This window comes from Coptis chinensis, chromosome 4 (assembly GCF_015680905.1).
Source record: "Coptis chinensis isolate HL-2020 chromosome 4, ASM1568090v1, whole genome shotgun sequence".
Classification (NCBI taxonomy): domain Eukaryota; kingdom Viridiplantae; phylum Streptophyta; class Magnoliopsida; order Ranunculales; family Ranunculaceae; genus Coptis; species Coptis chinensis.
Genome location: NC_141459.1, coordinates 73,277,307 through 73,297,948, shown reverse-complemented (window position 1 = coordinate 73,297,948; position 20,642 = coordinate 73,277,307). Strand labels below are relative to the sequence as shown.

General features: G+C 36.6%; 1 protein-coding gene and 1 long non-coding RNA gene across 2 annotated transcripts; one reads left to right on the top strand and one right to left on the bottom strand.

Moving 5' to 3' along the window:
- The first annotated feature begins 9,498 nt into the window (after positions 1-9,498).
- On the top strand, positions 9,499-10,869 carry LOC147504731 (uncharacterized). The gene is made up of 3 exons (XM_086605336.1): positions 9,499-9,896; positions 10,116-10,492; positions 10,589-10,869. Exons 1-3 carry the CDS (start codon positions 9,499-9,501, stop codon positions 10,867-10,869), a joined length of 1,056 nt encoding a protein of 351 aa, XP_086461462.1.
- Positions 10,870-16,736: 5,867 nt separating this feature from the next.
- LOC147504730 (uncharacterized) lies at positions 16,737-17,514 on the bottom strand. The gene is made up of 4 exons (XR_015220444.1): positions 17,398-17,514; positions 17,202-17,314; positions 17,044-17,094; positions 16,737-16,795 (listed from the first exon to the last, which is right to left on the bottom strand). It is a non-coding gene; the product is annotated as an uncharacterized LOC147504730 (long non-coding RNA).
- Positions 17,515-20,642: the final 3,128 nt, after the last annotated feature.

Here is a 20,642-nt window from a genome sequence, read left to right as displayed (position 1 = left end):
ATTTTGGTATTCATTTCAAATCTTGTTGCCACCCTAAGCCTGTCATGTTTACTCCAGTAGAGTTTGTGTTAGTTAGTACGTAACAGTTTAATTGTGCTTCATATTATCATATCATCTTTACAATATTTACATTACAGTGCACTTGAATTTTTGCCACGTTTCTATGGTAAATTCTTTCCTTATCTCTTTACACTTTGAGGACAAAGCGTTCGATTGTTTGGGGGTGGGATAGAAACATTTGCAAAAATTAGACACTTTTAGGATGTAAATTACGCACTTTTATTTATAAAATGTTAAAAATTATAAAAATTAGTTAGTTACATAATTTAATTGTGCTATTAAATTGTTTCATGAACCCCTTCTCCCAAATTGTTTGGGGGTGGTATAGAAACACGATGTAAATGTTAAGCACATATTAGGTTGTATATTACGTATTATTTGTCTTAAAAAATAATAAAAATAAAAATAAAAAAAAAAAAATAAAAATTTATGCTATACACTTAGGAATATTGGTATTGTTTCTTTCTCTATGCTCTTAATAATCTAGAAGTCTCAATGTAGCTTTTGCATTAGAATAATTTTTAGAAACTTAGGTTAATATGTAGGTAATAATCTTTGCATCTATCTATAAATATATTACATGAGTATCTATGATTGTTAGCGATAAGTTTAAAATCTAGGCTAGAGTACTTATTCTACAAATCCTGTGAGAATATAGCCTAAAAGCCTTATAAGAGTGAAACATTTGAGAAATGACACAAGGGAGAAGTAAAATCGGATAGAGAAATCACACGCGTCCACTTGCTTGATCACTAAACCATATCCTAAGCGAGAATTTAGACCCTCTTTGGATCGATATAGCCGAAAATTCAAACCTATGAATTATTTTCCGCTAGTAAGCCCCTCTGAGCCTTTCTTTAGACTTTCATAAACCACAAATCCTTTACCTGTTACAAAAAAAAAAACAAAATTAAAAAAAAAAAAAAAAAAAAAAAAAAACCTACCCAATTTAGAATAAGTCTGAGAATAGAATGAGGAAGAAAGAAGAAGAGAAAAACATGTGTAAACAAAAATTAGTTAGTTGCTTCAAAAAATAAAGAAAAGAAGTTTCCATCCAAAGAAAAGAAAAATAAAAATAGAAATAAAATAAAAACTCCAAAAAATAGAATAAAAGGAGTCAAAAGCCAAAGAAAAAAAAAAAAATATGGCTAAGGATGGAAACAAAGTGTAGAAGTAAAAGTAAATAACAAGGTTTTCTCTAGTTACATAATATGAAGACTCTTTTATCTCAGACTTGTCCTTTTTGAATATCCATTTCCTTCCTTCTTAAACCATCTCCTAATCCCCGGAACACCTAATAAAGACCTCTAGCTCAATTAGGAATAGGTTAGTGTGATAGAAAGTGGCAGATGTGTTTGATCGACTCTGGCTTCCTTGTGTGTCATTGAGATTGTAAGGTAAAGTATGCCCACTGCTTGTACTTAGAGTAAGCGAAACTTGAGTGGAAAAATCAGAGTGTTGTATCTTGACTATTATTGTGAGAACCTACTTAAGGACGCTATTCCGAGTTTCAGAAACGGACCTGCTATTGCATTTCATAGTATTACTCATTGTATATATGTTTATTGTAGATGATTGATTATTATGCATATATTAGCTTAGGTTTTGACTTGATTACTCTATATGCATTGTTAGTGAGAGGTATAGTTAATTTAGAGCATGAATAAGGAAACAATAGTTTTATTTCTTAGTCGTTGTAGTATAGATGAAGTTTGTGAGTACCTTCACTGGAAAACTCTCACGAGGCTATAACTCGTCCACTAGGGAATTCCTAGTGGTTTAAGGCCTTGTTGCATATGGTCAATGCAATGTCGACTCAAAAAAACGAGTAGATAGAACTCCATTTTTGGTCACTTATTCTAATTTCTCATCTTTGCTTGAGGACAAGCAAAATGCTGTTTGGGGGTGGTTTGATAAGAGCCCAAAATTGTAGTTTTAACCCTGTAACAGTCATACTTTTAGACCAATTATGTGAGTAATAATTAAGAGTTAACACTGATTACGTATTTTTATGCATTTCAGGCTTCAAAGTCCATTATGTGCAGAAATGTGCCACTTTAGCGAGATAAAGGAGCAAAGGTCGGTTACTAAGGAGTTCCGTGATTAAAGGCCAAGATTCAAGAAGACAAAGCCTTTCTAAAGCCCGTCAAAGCTGAAAAGTCAAAGTCCACGCAGGCAGAAACAGTGCACAAAGTCAACAGAACTTCCGAAAACCATATCTTTGGACTCAGACCTCGGAATTGAGCCTACCTTATGTCAAAACGACCGGCTCGGAAAGAGCTTTCCAATGGTCTAAGCCTTGACCCAATCAGAGGAGCAGAAGTTGACGAAAAGTCTGTTGAAGCAAACTGCAGCTGAAGAGGCCTTTTTGGACTGAAAGAATTGGGTTTTGGGCCTGACACTCTGGCCCAAAACATGGCTCCAAGCCCATGCACGATTTTTGGATCTGAGAGTATAAAAACCAAAGCTTCACTCTTTTTTAATGGTAGATAGTTAGACCTAGATTAAAGATTAGATTAGTAGCCTCCATTAATTAATTCTTGATCTAGTTTTCCTTAGATTTAATTAGTTTAATTTAATTAGTTTCATATCTTGTTTTTATTTAATTCCTTGAATGATTGTTCATCATTTAATTAGATAAATAAAATAGTTAGTATTATTCAATTTCGATTTTTGTCATTTACAATTTATTAGATCTAATTTCAATTCTTAGTTATTAATTAGATTTTGATTATTGTTTAGTTAAATTTCATAAAGTTAGAATCTTTGTAATATGTTGTATTCAATTTCAATGGGAAATGATGGTTTGATGAATCAAGGCTAAAACCTCCATTAGAGGGGTTGATGAAGCCTTGACAAAAACTTAGTTGTATAGTGTAGAAGCGTTGTAGAGTCTATTCCATTCTAGAAGGTCGTGTTTCGCCATGAGAATGGGTGGACGACCTCACATGCTAGTTATAATTGGTAGAAATGCCATGTTAATTAGGGATTAGAACTCGAAATTCTTGCCGTAAGAACGTAAAAATTGGATTACAACAGTCTATTCTATGTGATTAAGTTGGATTCGAGGTGGATTCAATTCCCCTCTAATTCTTTATCTAGATTCAAGAACATTAGTATTTCCATATATTTCGTAGTGACATTCAACATATTGCTTTTCATATTGCATCGTAGTATAATCCCCCCTCGTAAAACTCTCATTGAATTAAGACTGATTAATTAGATTAGAAAACAATTCCATGCTAGAGCACTAGGAGTGGAACGAATTTGTTTACTCCACTCTATTTCGATAGACTTGAGAGTAGGAAACTTTGATAATGTAGGCTCACAAGAAAGATTTAGTTTACTTACGTTTTGAGTTTTATCGTTCATTTCGTAGGTAGACTATTCAATTTTATCTTTTATCAATTGTGTCTAACGAGTTTGGAGGTTACCTGAGGATAGAGAAGAGGACGAGGAGGATGGTGGAAATGAGAATGACTAGGAGGATGGGGGAAATGGGAATGACTCGGAGGATGAGGAGGATTTGAATTGTTTTGATGCGGATGCCTTGGAGAGGTGCTGATCAGATGCAGAACGCATGGCTGTGATTCATCGTGGCATGCGTTCGCTCAACACTATCTGCGAAGACCTCCGGATTCGACACGCAACTATCCACCATAACTTCGAGATCCGTACCCAGAGAGAGGATGAGAGGTGGGAACAGATGAGGGCCGAGTTAGAAGCTCAGCGCCAGTTTCGGGCCAACATGCTTGCATGATTCCCACCTTACGGGGATTCTCCTTCTGAGGACACACCATCGAGGCACGAGCGTCGTCGCCGAAAGACGAATGGTGGCCCATCGGGGAGCTCGGGGAGCCATCTCCTCGAGCATGTGCCCTCCGCCTACCGATGCACCGTGGTTAGGGATAGTATAGTTTGATGTTTTTATTTGTAGTTTTAATATTGTTAGTTATTTTAACGTAAGTTTTATTTCCGTAATTTGGATTTTGTAGTAAACAGGCATTTAATGCCAATTTTAATATAATGTCGTTATTTTAATTTTTAGCGTGGTTGTTTAATATTGATCCCACCTTCCCAAATTGTTTGGGGGTGGTGTTATCTATTCCAAAGATGATTTTTATATGACCTTCGTTTTAGAAGTTATTATGAGTCGGGGGTGAAAATATGGCCGTTTAGGCATATCTATGAATAAGTATCATGGTAGGATGAAATCTCGATTAAATAGGTAGATTATATCCTAAATTCAACCTAAAAGATACTAGGTTTGTTTTAGAATCAAGAAAATGAGTTGTTTCCGTTTTCGGGTTTGGAAATTTTAGTATTTCCGGAAACTGCCGTAAAAACTTTTTGGCAACTTCCCGATCCGTTTTAGCAATGTAAAACCTATATAAACTTAATTCATTCTACACTCACAACTCACACTACACCTAACCTCCATCACTCACCTTTCACTCCCGCGATTCCCACGTTTCGTGTCATTTTTCGATCTTCAGCACCTTGGAGCGCGCCTGCGCCCCAGAGGAGCGCACTCGCGCCCTACACATTTTTAGAATTTTTGTTCAGAGCGCACTCGTGCCCAAGGAGAGCGCGACTCGCACTCAAACACTAGAATCCCAAAATCTTGAGCGCTTCGCTCGCCGACTTTAAATGGGACTAGAAAAATTCCAGTTTTCTACGGGTTGTTTCCGGATCATTCGCAGCTATTCCAGAGCGTAATTTTGAGATGGCATCTTCTACATTGATACCGGAACAGTCTTTCGAAGATTTGTTCTAGAGCACTACTTATGGTGCTTGGTTTCACGAGGCGATCACATACGTTGGCTGGGAACCGCTCATGGTAAGACCTGATGCACTGTATTCTCCAACACTAGCATCTTATTTTTACAATAACTGTATTTTCTTTGAGAGACCAGATAGAGAACAAGTGTTCTCCATCAACATTGATAATGAACCAATGGAAATTACTAGGTTCTTGCTAGCATTTGTTCTTCGACTTGCTATGCCCGCTGAAATACAAGACCCATGGTGCTATTGGGTAGATAATATGTATGTCTACACTTACGAGTTTTTGCATGAGTCGTATGGTGTGGGCATTTTCCGTATCGAGGACCAAGGGGAATATAACGTCACCTTTGGTAGCCTGTCCATGAACATAGGAACTATTACGTTTTGGATCATGCTAAACATTTTAGGGGAATGGCGTTTTTCTTCTGTGAATGATGCCACTTGCAGCATCTTCCTTGCTTTAGCCACGGGACGTATGTGTCATGACCTTCCCCGAACCTTGATGTCTAGTTTAGCTCGATCCCATAGCATGAGGCATAAGTACCTTCTTATGCCTATTCTAATTTCCCGTATTATGCTATGTTTCTTTCCTATTTTTTGTACACGTTTCACGGATTGGATTACGGTCGACAATGTACGACCCACCAATAGTATTATTCGATCTTTTCGTGCAATGACTTGGCAAGGGTGGAGGATACAACCTCATCAGGTTGCACCCTACACCCCATCAGACCAAGTGGCTCTTAATAGGTTAGCAATAATAGACGATAAATGGCGGGAAGCCTGGCAAATTATCATGGCATGGCAGGACGCGAAGGAACCTCACTTCTTTATAGAAGAAGAGGATGAGGAAGATGATGAGTAAAGCGGGAGATAAGATAAGTTTTAATTCTAGTTAGTGTCTGCTTATGTCCCAAGCAATTTCATTCTTTTAACCCCATAATGGGTAGAACTTCATTATAGAGTTGCGTCAATTTTATTTCCTATATTAGTATGTTCTAACCTTGTTTTGCGATGTTCACTGAATTTCCACGAGATTCAATGGTATTTTTCCAACCCTCTTTATTTAAAATGCTTTGAGGACAAAGCATGCTTCTTGTTTGGGGGGTGGGGCATAGAAACACGTGTAATTAAGGCATCCTTAGGATATAGATAGGTATAATATGCATTTGTTTTCTAGTTAAAATTTAAAAAAAAAAAAATTCAAAAATATAAATAAATAAGTTATGCTATATACTTAGGAATATTGGTATTGTTTTCTTTCTCTATGCTCTTAATAATCTAGAAGTCTCAATAGCTTTTGCATTAGAATAATTTTTAGAAACTTAGGTTAATATGTAGGTAATAATCTTTGCATCTATCTATAAATATATTACATGAGTATCTATGATTGTTAGCAGTGAGTTTATGAAATCTAGGCTAGAGTACTTATTCTACAAGTCCTGTGAGAATATAGCCTAAAGCCTTATATGAGCGAAACATTTGAGAAATGACACAAGGGAGAAGTAAAATTTGGATAGAGATATCACACGTCCACTTGCTTGATCACTAAACCATATCCTAAGCGAGAATTTAGGCCCTCTTTGGATCGATATAGCCAGAAATTCATACCTATGAATTATATTCCGCTAGTCGCCCCTCTGTGCCCTTCTTTAGCCTTCCATAAACCACAATTCCTTTACCCTGTTACAAAAACAAAACAAAATAAAAAATTCAACCTACCCAATCTAGAATAAGTCTGAGAATAGAAGAAAGAAGAAGAGAAAAACCTGTGTAAACAAAAGTTAGTTAATTGCTTCAGAAAATAAAGAAAAGAAGTTTCCATCCAAAGAAAATAAAAATAAAAATAGAAATAAAATAAAAACTCCAAAAAAATAGAATAAAAGGGGTCAAAAGCGAAAGAAAAAAAAAAATATATATATATATATATAAGGATGGAAACAAAGTGTAGAAGCAAAAGTAAATAGCAAGGTTTTCTCTAGTTACATAATAGGAAGACTCTATTATCTCAGACTTGTCCTTTTTGAATATCCATTTCCTTCATTCTTAAACCATCTCCTTATCCCCGCAACACCTAATAAAGACCTCTAGCTCAATTAGGAATCGGCTAGTGTGATAGTAAGTGGCAGATGTGTTTGATCGACTATGGCTTCCTTGTTGTCATTGAGATTGTAAGGTAAAGTGTGCCCACTACACACCTTTAGATACTGAAAACTAGAGTGGAAAAATCAGAGTGTTGTATCTTGACTATTATTGTGAGAACCTACTTAAGGACGTTATTCCGAGTTTCAGAAATGAACCTGCTAGACATTTCATAGTATTACTCATTGTATATATGTTTATTGTAGATGATTGATTATTATGCATATATTAGCTTAGGTTTCGACTTGATTACTCTATATGCATTGCTAGTGAGAGGTATAGTTAATTTAGAGCATGAATAAGGAAACAATAGTTTTATTTCTTAGTCGTTGTAGTATAGATGAAGTTTGTGAGTACCTTCACTTGAAAACTCTCACGAGGCTATAACTCGTCCACTAGGGAATTCCTAGTGGTTTAAGGCCTTGTTGCATATGGTCAATGCAATCGCACTCAGCGAAACGAGAGTAGATAGAACTCCATTTTTGGTCACTTATTCTAATTTCTCATCTTTGCTTGAGGACAAGCAAAATGCTGTTTGGGGGTGGTTTGATAAGAGCCCAAAACTGTAGTTTTAACCCCTGATCATACTTTTTTAGACCAATTAAGTAAGTAATAATTAAGAGTTAACACTGATTACGTGTTTTTATGCATTTCAGGCTTCAAAGTCCATTATGTGCAGAAATGTGCCACTTTAGCGAGATAAAGGAGCAAAGGTCAGTTACTAAGGAGTTTCGTGATTAAAGGCCAAGATTCAAGAAGACAAAGCCTTTCTAAAGCCCGGTCAAAAGCTGAAAAGTCGACGCGGGCAGAAACATCACACAAAGTCAGCAGAACTTTCGAAGGCCGTATCTTTGGACTCAGACCTCGGAATGGGGCCTACCTTATGTCAAAACGGCCGGCTCGGAAAGATCTTTCCAATGGTCTAAGACTTGACCCAATCAGAGGAGCAAAAGTGGACGAAAAGTCTGTTGAAGCCAACTGCAGCTGAAGAGGCCTTTTTAGACTGAAAGAATTGGGTTTTGGGCCTGATTCTCTGGCCCTAAACATGGCTCCAAGCCCATGCACGATTTTTGGATCTGAAAGTATAAAAACAAGAGTTTGACTCTTTGTTAATGGTAGCTAGTTAGACCTAAAACAATAGATAATTCTAGATCTAGTTTTTATTTAATTAAATTAAGTTTAGTTTATATTCAATTCTTGTTTTAGATTAAACTCTTAGAATCATTGTTCTTAATTAGTTTGATAAATAAAATAGCTATTTGTCAATTTCGATTCTTGTCATTTAAAATTGTTAGATCTAATTTCATTTATTACTTGTTATTCAATTCTTAGTTATTAATTAGAATTTAATTATTGTTTAATTTAGATTAGTAAAATTCAATTCTTTATATTATATTTAGTTATAATTTAGTCGGAAATGATTGCGTCATGATTCTCGGCTAAACCTCCATTAGAGGTGGTTGAGAAGCCTTGATGAAAGCTTGATTCTGATTATCGTAGAGTCGTCGTAATTTCCCTTCCACTCTAGAAACGATTAGTTCACCATGAGAATGGGTGTAATCGTTCACATGCTAGTTATGAATTGGTAGAAATGCCATGTGTAATTAGGGATTAGGAGTAACCAGTTGTTCTCGCTTGGCGATTCAATTCGGATTACTGACGATTAAATCGTTAGTAGGATTAAGTCGAGTTAAAGTGGAATCAATCCCCCCTCTAACTCCTTATCATAGAATCGACATAGCATTCCCATAGTTGTTCTAATAGTCGACTAGTTGCATCTCGTGGGTAGTTGCATCGTAGTCTAGTTGCCATTTCATAAATCTCTCATTAGACTTTAGAGTTAAGTTTACTTATACGTAGAGAACACAGCATGCGGAAGGACTAGGAGTGGAACGAACTTCATACTCCACTATATCTGTTCAATAGATAGAGAGTAGAATCTTTGATAAAATATAGACTCGCACATAGTTTTATTTTACTTACGTTTTGAGTTTTATCGTTCATTTCGTAGGTAAACTATCATTTTTATGTTTTATCAATTATTGTGAGGTGTCTGGACAAAAAATTAACTATGATAAGTCTAGTTTCTATAGCAGTAGGAATGTGAATAATAAACATAAATTTTTTTTTTTAAAAAGTTTTGGAAAATGAGGTTTTTTAAAAAAAAAAGATAAGTATCTAGGGGCTCCTATAGTCTTCTCAAGAAAGAAAAGAGAGGATTTTGATTACTTGGTTGATAAAGTTCATGGGAAGATTAAGGGATAGAGGGCTAAAGTTCTTTCTTTGGCTGGGAGAACTACCCTCATCCAGACTGTTGTACAAGCCACACCTATTTTTTCTATGGCAACCTATCTTCTTCTAGTTTCCACTTGTGAAAAGATAGATAAGGCCTGTAGGAATTTTTGGTGGCATGGTACAGAGGAAAGTAAAAGCATCCACACCATGGGGTGGGATAGCATTTGTAGACCTAAGGCCCAAGGTGGCTTAGGGTTCAAAAAAACTCCAGATATGAATAAAGCTATGCTAGCCAAGTTGGCTTGGAAAGCTTTCACAGATAAGACTTCCTTGTGGGCAAAAACCTTTTTAGCAGTGTATGGAAGGCAATGGTTTGATGTCAAAGAAAATCCACCCCCTCATGCTTCCTGGTTCTGGAAAGGGATACATAGGGTGGCAGTAACACTCACTGATGGGTGTGTGTGGAGTATAGGGAAAGGGAATGAAGTTTCCCTGATGAATCAACCTTGGCTGAGCATTAACCAAAGGCCTATCAACATAAGGGAGCTGATGCCATTAAGGCAAGAGCTCCAAAATCTCAAAGTGAAGGATATTATGATGGAGGATGGGAGTGGCTGGGATGCAAATAGGATTGATCACCTATTTCCAATAGCAGTTAGCAATCTCATCCAGTAAGTGATCATCAGACCTAATTATGGTGATCAGGATAAACTTAGATGGATGAATACTAGAAATGGTACCCTCATAGTTAAGTCAGCTTATCAGAAGCTGATGGGAAATCAAGAGATAGCACAATCCTCCTCTATCAACATGAGAATTGTTAAAGCTATCTGGAAAACACCTATCAGAGCCAATATACAGATCTTTCTTTGGAAGTTGTATATGGGCAGTCTTCCTACTGGGGATTTGCTCAGTGGAAGAGGACTGAAGGGTGACTTCTCTTGCCCTTACTGTGGAGAGGTCCAAGAGGACCCAATACATCTGTTCTTTCAATGTGAATGGGTTCAATCAATTTGGTTTGGCTCTAACATTGGGGGCAAAATGGAAGAGGTAGCTGGTAATACTATAAGAGAGTGGCTGGACATGTTTGTTGAGTGGACCAAGGACCATGATGATGGAGTAGCAGAAAAAGGGATTTTGGCTATGATAATCATGCATGAACTTTGGGAAACAAGGAACAAAGTGAAGTTTGAAGGCAGAAGCAAGAACAGAGAAAGTTTAATAAGGACTTTCGCAATGTGGACTAGGGTCCTCAAGGCCTTCGAAGGCAACTAGGGAGTTGGGAATCAACAGTCCCAGAATAGGGTTTCCATACAATTCAATAACTGTCTTAGTGAAAATTTATTTCCTGTAATTAAAGTAGATACAGTAATAATAAGATTTGATGCAACTTTCTTTAAGGATACTGGAGATGCAGCAGCTGGAGCTATGGCATGGGATAATGAAGGGAGTCTAATAGGAGCAGCTTCAAGGAGGTTTACAGCAAGGGATGTAGAGGAAGCAGAAATGGTGGCAGTAGAGGTCGCAGTAAAGCTGGCTAGGAGTATAGGAGCTAACTCCTTCTTATTCGAGGGGGATAGCAAGCTAGCTATTCAAAATGTTGTAAACTCTGTTGAGTCGAATTTGTGTAATTGGAAAACTTGAACCTATAAAACTTGTGGTAGATGAGGTCTGTAGGTCTTTTGGTTTCTGCAAGTTCCATTGGATTAGTAGGAAGGTTAACATGGAAGCTCATGAGTTGGTTAAATGGGCAGTACAGAGTCAGGATGTACACCTTCTGCCAAAACTCTTGATGGATTGTAGTGTGGTTCCACTAATATATGGTTATGTTGTTAGCGGAAAAAAAAAAAAAAAAAAAAGTTTCCTTGCGCGATTTGAATTCATTCATTAAAATTTCAATTCAATTCAATCAATTTCAATTTAATTCAATAATTCAATTTAATTCAATCAATTGGGAATTTGGGATTTGGGAATCAGAATAAGTTTGTGGACAAGTAACTGTTTGCTGTCCACAAGTCCTTAGTTTCTGATTGGTGGAGTGGCTGCCCAAAAAAACTGTGTTACTGCCCAAAAACATTGTTAAACTGACCGAAAATGAATTTAACCAATAGAAATCTACTGTTTAAAGTAATTTTTGTGGGACCATGAAATTTAACGCTTTAATTTGAAAACGGTAACCCAAATAAGTCTCAATTTGAAGGGAAATTGATTCGCATATTCTCCTCCAAATGTCCAAAAGGACATTTTCTCTCTCCAACCCGAAAACTCTTATTTGAGGCTTTCTCTCTTCAATTTTCCAGAACCCTAAATTGAAACCCCCTAATGAAACACCAAACTCAAACCCTAAATTGAAAATGAAATTGTATACCCGATTTGCATCTGCAGTGGAAGGTACACTTCAATTTTTTATTTTAATTTGACGTGATTGTATTCGTATTTGTGCAATTATATTTTCGGAACCTATATTTTCACCATTTTCCCATATTTTTTTTCTTGAACAAATGTGTAGTGTTATTTCCTTACATTTTAGGTGAAGTTTGGGTAAAAGGTTTAGCATCGTGACAAATATAATAAGGGAAAAATATTTGAAAGGAAGGTTATGATAGAGTTGGCTATCCGGTGGGTGTTCGGTTATAATGATCTGTCTTCTCAATTTGAAAAAAACTTTCAATTTGAGAGGATAAATCATTATAACAGAACATCCACCGGAGGTAGGTAACTCTTTCATGTCCAAGTTTTCAATTATTTCCTTACGTTTTAGGTTAAGTTTGGGTAAAAGGTTTAGCATCGTGACAAATATAATAAGGGAAAAATCTTAAACAGTAAAATGTCAAGACATATCACTAAATCATATTGATGTCTTTGCATTTCTCTATTGTTGTTTATGATTTTCCCTAGATATTTTTGTCACGACGCTTAATCTTTTTTTAGATCTTTTTTTTTTCATGTAGTAATACGAAAATATTTGAAAGGAAGGTTATGATAGAGTTGGCTATCCCGGTGAGTGTTCGGTTATAATGATCTGTCTTCTCAATTTGAAAAAAACTTTCAATTTGAGGGGATAGATCATTATAACATAACATCCACCGGGATAGCCACACAGTTTTCATGTCCAAGTTTTCAATTATTTCTTTACGTTTTAGGTTAAGTTTTGGTACAAGGTTGTTCCATAGATATAGATAAATATCTACCACACAGTGATACATCACATAAGATAGTGCTATTTTAGTTATTTTCATTGTCAAATTTGGTAATTACATTTGATGATGAGATATCTTATTGTGTTTATTGGTTGAGGTGGAGAAGGTATTTTGATTGGGGAAACAATGTTTAATATTTCAGATTGGTGTAACTGTTGGCTAATTAGGAAGAAAAATGTTATTATATTTTATGTTATTTTGTCTAGGATGAAGAAAGATGTGTATAAATATAAGCCTAAAAAAGTTGAAGACGGTCGACCTCGAGGTCGTATCAAGGTGACCAGTCGATGTTGTCCAAAAATGCTCGAGGATAAGTTGTTTTCAACATTTGATATAGATGAAAGGGTTGATTTCAGGAAATCACCTTTTGGTTTTCTTCTAGATATTAATACAGTTGATCTGACTGACAGTAAAAGGTATACTATGCTTGCCAACTGCAATCTGATTGTGTAAGTGTGGCAAAAGAGGATTTTACCACTGACTTACAAATTAAAGAGGTATACTTAACTTTCAAGGAGTCGGATGTGGCCCTTCTTACTCGACTGTCCACAGATCGACCTCCTGACTGGTATTTCCAGATGGATTCAATGGTGCCTACCGCCTTCCGGTTAAGGTATTTTAGGACAGCCAAACTTCGGCGGAGTTATTGTGACGATGTTTTGCTAACGGAGATTTTGATGGCAAGGACGTTAGCTAAGTCAAAGTCAGTACGGAGGAATAAGATGACTAGGAATGACATATACCGCCTGAACAGATTGTTTGTGGTCGGGGCTTTTTTTATTCCAAAGTCTACGAACGCAATTAGTGTACTTCATGTCGACATTGCACAAGTTTTGGAACAGTTTGATGCATTTCTATGGGGCTATCTTACTTTTGAAGGCATTAAAGTTGGTGTGGAGCTTCTAAACACTGAAATGGAGAAGCAGTTGAACAGTTTTCAGGAGAAGCCGTTTACACACACCCTACACGAGTGTGCACTTGCTTTCACCTTCTGGATATTCCTTCACGTTCCTTCTTTGGATGCATACCAATTGGATAGGAATGTTTTCCCCTGGTTTCTAGGGTGGGTTAAAGTTGTAAGGAAAACCATGCAGGACAGTACAAGTTCCACGGAATCAAAAGGTTCATGTGGTGAATGACTTGGTCAAATAACTAATCCTCGAATCAAAAGGACACTATATACACTAGTATACTGCATTGCAGTGGGGGCATGAGCGGAGCGGGGAAGATTTTTTTTAAGGGGGGTTTCAAGAATATGAAATGTCCATCTTACTTAGGTTTAAACGGCTTTTATGCTTTCATACATAGCTTGACTGGATGGGATTGGAATATCAATAAGCTACAAAGAAATCACGAACATACCTTAAGGAGTTTTCCAGCACCCATAACAAAACCGGCATCAGTGTTTCCAATTCCACTGGCGAACTAGCCAAATGCACCAGCATTGCATGTGTGTAAATCAATACCAAGCAGGACCTGCAAGCAAATTAAATAAAGTCATAAAAGGAACCACAAAAATAAAAGAAGCCTGGAGAGAGAGAGAGAGAGGTACCTCCCCAGGCCTACAATGATGACATACCTTTATAATCCGGGTTAGCCTGCAATACGATTGAACAAATACTTGATAAATACCAGCAGAATATTAAATTCACTTAGCTGGAAAGATACAAGCGCTTTCATACTTAATGCATAAACATCCTTTTAATTTCTAAATGCAAAAAAAGGTAAGAGGCTGTTAGTGGTCTGCAAGGAGCTTGTCTCTTAACCATCGATTCTTAGAATGCCGTTGTAGGAGGCCCCAGTCAATAACTATGTCCCAGTAAGTTCTCACGATTCTTTGCAATAGCTTAGGAGGTGAATGCCATTACTTTCCAAGTGAGTGTATTTTGCCTACTGTAAGTTGTTCTCATGAAGACAACTACAATAGTTGTAAAGTATTTCAAACTGTTCTAACTTTGTATTTCGTCTTTCTCCTCATACAAGCGCCGAAGGCACTGCCACAGAGGAAAACCATAGTTAATGCTAACTCATGATTATGAAGTTAATTTGAAGCAATGAAACACATAGTAACCTGAAAAAGCCCACCAAGTATGGGATTGTAGCTATGATGAAGTTAAATGTGACGTACACACCGAATCCTTGCAAGTATTTTGCCTATGTTTGAAATCTCCCCAACCATAATAGCGGATATAGAACTTCGAGACTCCTAATGGCCTAGACACGAATGAAAGAATAAAACAGATCGGTTATGTCTTTAAAAATATATTAAAAAAAAATGAATTACACACTTAAAATTTAATGTCATCTGTTGAACCGAACACGGCTAGTAATCCGGTCACCAAGAAAAAAAATCCGTAATGTAACCTAAATCAAGGAAAAATGAAAATGTAATGTTCATTATCCTTTCTACGCTCGAGTTGTAGAAATTGTTGATTTAAAGTTTAGTTCAATATTTACCTTATAGAGAGGAGCATAGATACTATGGAATAGACGATTGGAGTAGGAAGAAACAACTTGAGCGGTATATAAAGTTAAATGGGCGATGTTATGAAAAGTACAAAAGGTACCTTGGGAAAGTCACCGATTAATTAAGTAACACATATCGCAAGATATAACTTGTAAACGACTATATAAATTGCACAAGTCTAGCTTCAAATCTTACAAGAACTAATCCTAAAGGCATTAGCTCTGTAAGTGCCTCGTAATCTTTGGTTTTGGGGTCCATCTCCATGTCCAAGTTTGACAAAGACAAACCGCGAGAGCAAGTGTCACCGTGAGTCATGTGTTGACGAGGAAGACTTCTCTCAGATCCTAACTCTGTTCCTTGCTTGAAACCAAATATAAATGGATAATTGACACGATAACGCCTCCAAAAGAAGAATATGTTGACAAAGATACCCGAACATGTGTTATACAACTAATCCAAATAAACTGCAGGAAGTTTACATTTCAAGATTAACAAGAGACAAGGAAAACAAACTTCGATTTTTCAAGAGAGCACGTGTGACATATTGGAATTTATAAGAATATTAGATCAAGGGTCACCTATAAAGGGGAAACAGGTTTTCCATATATTGAGTACTACCCTTTGTTCCCATGATTCCACGTGCATGTATGATTAGTACTAAGCCAACAAGAGAGCTGCTGTCCATTTCTCATTTTTAGCTCCCCTCCAGAACAACACTTCTTCCAATGAGTTGCACCTAGATCCTTTAACAATCCATAAGCCTTTGCCTGAATCACATGTAAATAGGCAATTTGAAATGATTTTGCAGATATGAGCATTGGCTGGTAAGACCTTGAAACCCAACGATATAAATTTAGTTGTTAGTAGCTATCGAAAAACAACTATTTAGAACAAATGATGTTTTCACCTCAATGCAAGCAATGGATTCTAGAATGCCATGTAGGTACTCTGCATCATTTGCTGGTCTTGGATGTAACCTAATAAAAACAGCAACTGTTTACTTCGATGATAAAAGATCATAGAAAACCTACAACAAAGAGAATTTAGATCTTCATTCGTTTCGAGGACGCCCTTGGCATGGACCACTTTGGGGTCTCGGTCCTTGTTTGCAAATCGTACCGCAAGCACTTGGGGCTAAAACAATACTCGAGCTTTATTCCCGACCGCCAAAAGATTGCTAACTAAAACCTTAGTTGAAAAACTTTTCAACAAATTAGGAGGGTAATACCCGGGTGGCATTTCTGGATCCGCCACAGAAACCGTTCGCCAACCGGGGAGGGAGGGTAGTAGTCATGAGGAGAAGATCTCTTGGGATCTATTTGCTTACTCAATTTTCCCCAACCGGTCATCCGTGAAAATCTGCCTAAGAACAGCTCCTCCAATATTTGAGGCACTTCCAACAAGCCACCTATCATCGAGGCGATGACTATACACCCGTATCATGAATCATCGACTTCGCCCGGTGCTAAGGAGTTTAACCGCATAGCGTTGAGCCTAACGATGTTACCTAACAAAGTATACAGTGGTTCATTAGTAGCTACATACGTAAGGAAAAACCAAGCAGATGCAAGGGACTTAAGGGAAAGATACCCCACACTATTAACCGCTTTATAGTATCTGAGAATGAATGTTCCCGAAAAACTGCTCTATAAACAAAATTTGAATAGTTGGTCAAATATTTCAAAACATCCAAAATAATGAGATGGAATGGGCATTTGGTGTAATCTGTTGATGCTATATTTGTGATGTTACGTTCAAGAATACATTATAGTTTCTAGGAGGAATACAAAGAAAGATGAGTTTTGAAAATGTCTTACGGCTTTCCTGTTGTGTAGCGCGTCTTTGAAAAGCAACTATGCTATCTGTTGTCCCTGTCTGATGATAACACATTCTTTTGGAAAACCTGCAATGTTGGGTATGGAAAATCAGCTTAGGCAATAGTGAAAGAACAGGACTCGGCGCAGCGTTGCTTTGCAGTTGCTAAACTTCTAAAGATGACTGGCTTCACAAAATTCACTTAAGAGAACCTAATAGCATCAAGAAAACAGGTTCAAATATGTTCACTCTCTAATTTCATGACTTTCAAAATGACAAGTAGTTTTCTCTATTAGAATATTGCAATATCATCGGCCTTCAAAACATATAACATACCAAACTGCACTCTAACATCCTCTTTCATCGAGCCAACTGAAGTTCCAGGAGCTATGACAGAAGGCAGCATGTGTGAATAAGGCTGAGAAACCATGCTTGTAAACATTAAATGTACAAATCCATGTGAATAAACAGAACGATAAGAATTGTTAACCAACCTTGAATAACAAGATGAACTTGGCCCCAAGCAATTACACTCGTATTTCCACATTCCTACTTTATGGAGACTCCTATCCATAAGAAACGAACGACTCCTCCTCTTTTCACATATCTACTACAGACATAACAAAAAATTTAAAAATTAATCCAATCCATAACAAGTGTGTGTGCTCAATCACATGATCATATAATTACCTGGACCGTTGCTTCCTTAGAGAATGTAAACGGGAAATCATGTAAGACATCGACACGTCTCATTTGTTGTTCTAATCTTTCACATTCTTCTTTATGTTCATTACAATGTGACACCTGTACACCAAATGTTTAACAAACTCATTACAACATTCCAATAGTTCATTTGTATTATTGAATTTATATGAATAAAAGACCTGATGAGAAGTGGAGCAATAAGCAACAGCTCCACACTGACCGCAACGTCTCGTCGCCGCTTCTTCTCCGATCGATGCGTCCCCTTTTGGCGGTTGCTTCCTTTCAAGACTCCATTTTTTTTTTTTTTATGCGAAACTGCAAACCACTTCAACACTTCAGCTAAAAACTTTTGTTATATTGAAACAAAAAACAAAAATTTGAGTTCAAAAATTGAGGTAGTGAACAAAAACGAAAATTGATAAAAGAGAGAGAGATACAAAAACTTGAGAGAGAGATGAGGGGGTTACCAAAACTTGAGAGAGATGCAACTCTTGCCGATTTTGAGAGAGATGCAGCTCTTACTGTCAAATCATTCCCACCAAAGTCTCAATTTCCTTTTACACTAGGTTAGGGTTATGAAAGAAAGAAATATTGGGCCGGATAATGAAACTACTGGGCGGGATATTGATATATTGGGGGTGTGGGCAATCACCTTCTCTCTGAAAAATCATCTACGACGGTCACCGAAACCAGAAAAGACAATTTGTCTCATCTCGTATTTGGGACGAAAACTAATGTCCTTGAGTCAACCTTAGTCAACTTGAAAAACATCTGCGACGGGTTAAGACAATTTAAGACGGCAATTATCGTTCTTAATTTAAGATGGGGTATATAGTCTTAAGAGTGTGTCCTATTTCTTGAATTCTGGTGTAGTAATTGTTCCACATTAAAGAAGTGTAAAACACACAAGCTTAAGAGAAGAAGCAATTTAGGCAAAGTGAACTCTATTTCCAGAATTTCAATGGAAAGGATTTTGGGGTGGGAACTGTTTTGGGGTATAACCCCAACTCTAGGAACAAAAATAAAGTTAGATCTAACTACGCCAGCCATGAATCAATACTTGACTAAGTGAAAGAAAACAAATATGAAAGCACTTACTTTGGCCACGACTTAATGCCTAAATTCAGCCAACATACAATACTACGGTTTCATTCAGATGGATCCCTTCCACCTACAAAGGCTGAAAAACACCATATAGGCAACCCCATCACCATCTTCTCCATCACTCCATTAATTAACTCTCTCCCTTCAAGTGTTAGGTTTCATAAGGAATTAACTAGACGAGTCAAAAGTAATTACAGCCTCACTTTTATGACCTAAACACATAGAATGTGAAGCACATTATCTGGCACAAGTTAAGCATCTAGAAAACACATTTGAGTCAAATCATTAAACATGTTGCAGATGTAAAGGGAGAACAATCCGCTCATAAATTTAAATAAGTATCCCCAATCAAAATTGCATTAAGCAAAATCTATCAAAATATATGATTAAGTAACCCCAATCAAATATGAATTTGTAACCAAATATTTCAATCAAAATATAAGCTTGAAAATAAAAATCTTATCATTAAATGATATGAAAAATCTTTAATAAAATAACCATCACTGAATCTAATAACATACATTCATAAACTTGGCCAATCACATACCTGTTAAGTTTAGAAGATACCCACCTGTGGAGGATGGGTAGAAAATTTTAAACTTTTCACCAAGGTTCCACTTCTCAGCAAAAGCCCTTCAATATTTAGCAATGATCAGTAGTTGACCTGCAATTATAAAAGATCAGCAACAACACCAAATCAAAATCAAAACATACAGAGGGAAAAAAAAATTGAAACCAAGTATATTAAAATTAAACAACTCTGGTAAGTGTTTTGTCTGACTAAGAGATCAAAACAAAACAAGATTTATGGCAGTTAAGAAGAAAACTTAGAGCTCTTCAACAACTAACATAAAACCTTAATACACAAAACCTTAATTCCAAAATTGAAAATTTGAGCGACAAAATCGATAGTTCTTATCATAAACACAGTAATTCGTTTTCCAACACATCCTCTAAAACCCAAAGTATGCAAAAACAAAAACGAGAATTTAAACGAAAAGGAAGACGGAAAAAATCCAGATTTTCACAATGTCTAAACAAATAAAGAAGAAAAGAGAGATGATCAGAATAAAGAAAGAACCTTTTCGTTTATAAGACATAGCGGTCATGATTTGAGCAAAATTTTTTATCCGATAAACCGACGAGAGGGAGATGAGCATGGGCTTCAGACTCATTAGGCTTTAGCTTTGGAATTTTGTTTCTTTTTTATTTTATTTTATTTTATTTCTAATTTTTGACGTTTCCAACGGCAAGCATGTGTTAGTATACCGTAAGAAAATAATTAAACTAATTGTTCGATATTCACAAACAGAAAACTATGATTGCTTACGCTTACCTACCGTTAGCACACTACTAACGGTTAGAAACCGTTAGAATGTCAAAATTATGTGCGTTACAAAATCACCCAAATGGTGTAGTGTTTGTTTCTATTAAAAGTGTTTTTGATTGTGTTGTTTGTTACAGAGAGAAGCTGCTGATAACCAGGTTCCTCTGGACATTTTTTTTCATCAAGCAATGCAAACAAAGGTAATGTTTTATCTTCCTCTGTTTCTTTGGTCCATTAGTCTAATAAGTATCAGTGATGTATGTTGGCATGAATCTCATCTTGTAATGACAGGTGATTAAACAAAAAGCTGGGGAGATGTTATGGGAGCTTTCAAGCAAAGCTGCTGGACCTGTTATGGTAGTTGAGGGAACTGAAGGGCAAACTGTGGTATCGGAGGACTATGGTGATGATGCGTTTGCAGAATCATCAGCAAAGAGGTTGCCAAGAGGGAGAAGTCTCACTATGCAGAAAAGAAAATCAGACACCAAGCAAGTTTCAAACAACACTGAACCGCTGAGGAAGAGGCAACCATCAACTAAACATGTAGTCACAAGACCCAAGTCCAGTTTGATGATTCTACGCTTTACTAGGAAGCCCAGGATGTAACACCCGTATTTAAAATACGTATTTAGTTATTAATTTATTAATTAAATTATTTATTTAAAAATTCGCTGGATTGGATTTGGATATGTGGGCCTGGTTTCTGGGCCCGAGTCTGTGTTGGGCTTGGGTTTCAAACCCAAGTATATAATCACATTGTTCTAGAGAATAGGGTTTTTAGAGAAGAAATATAATAAAA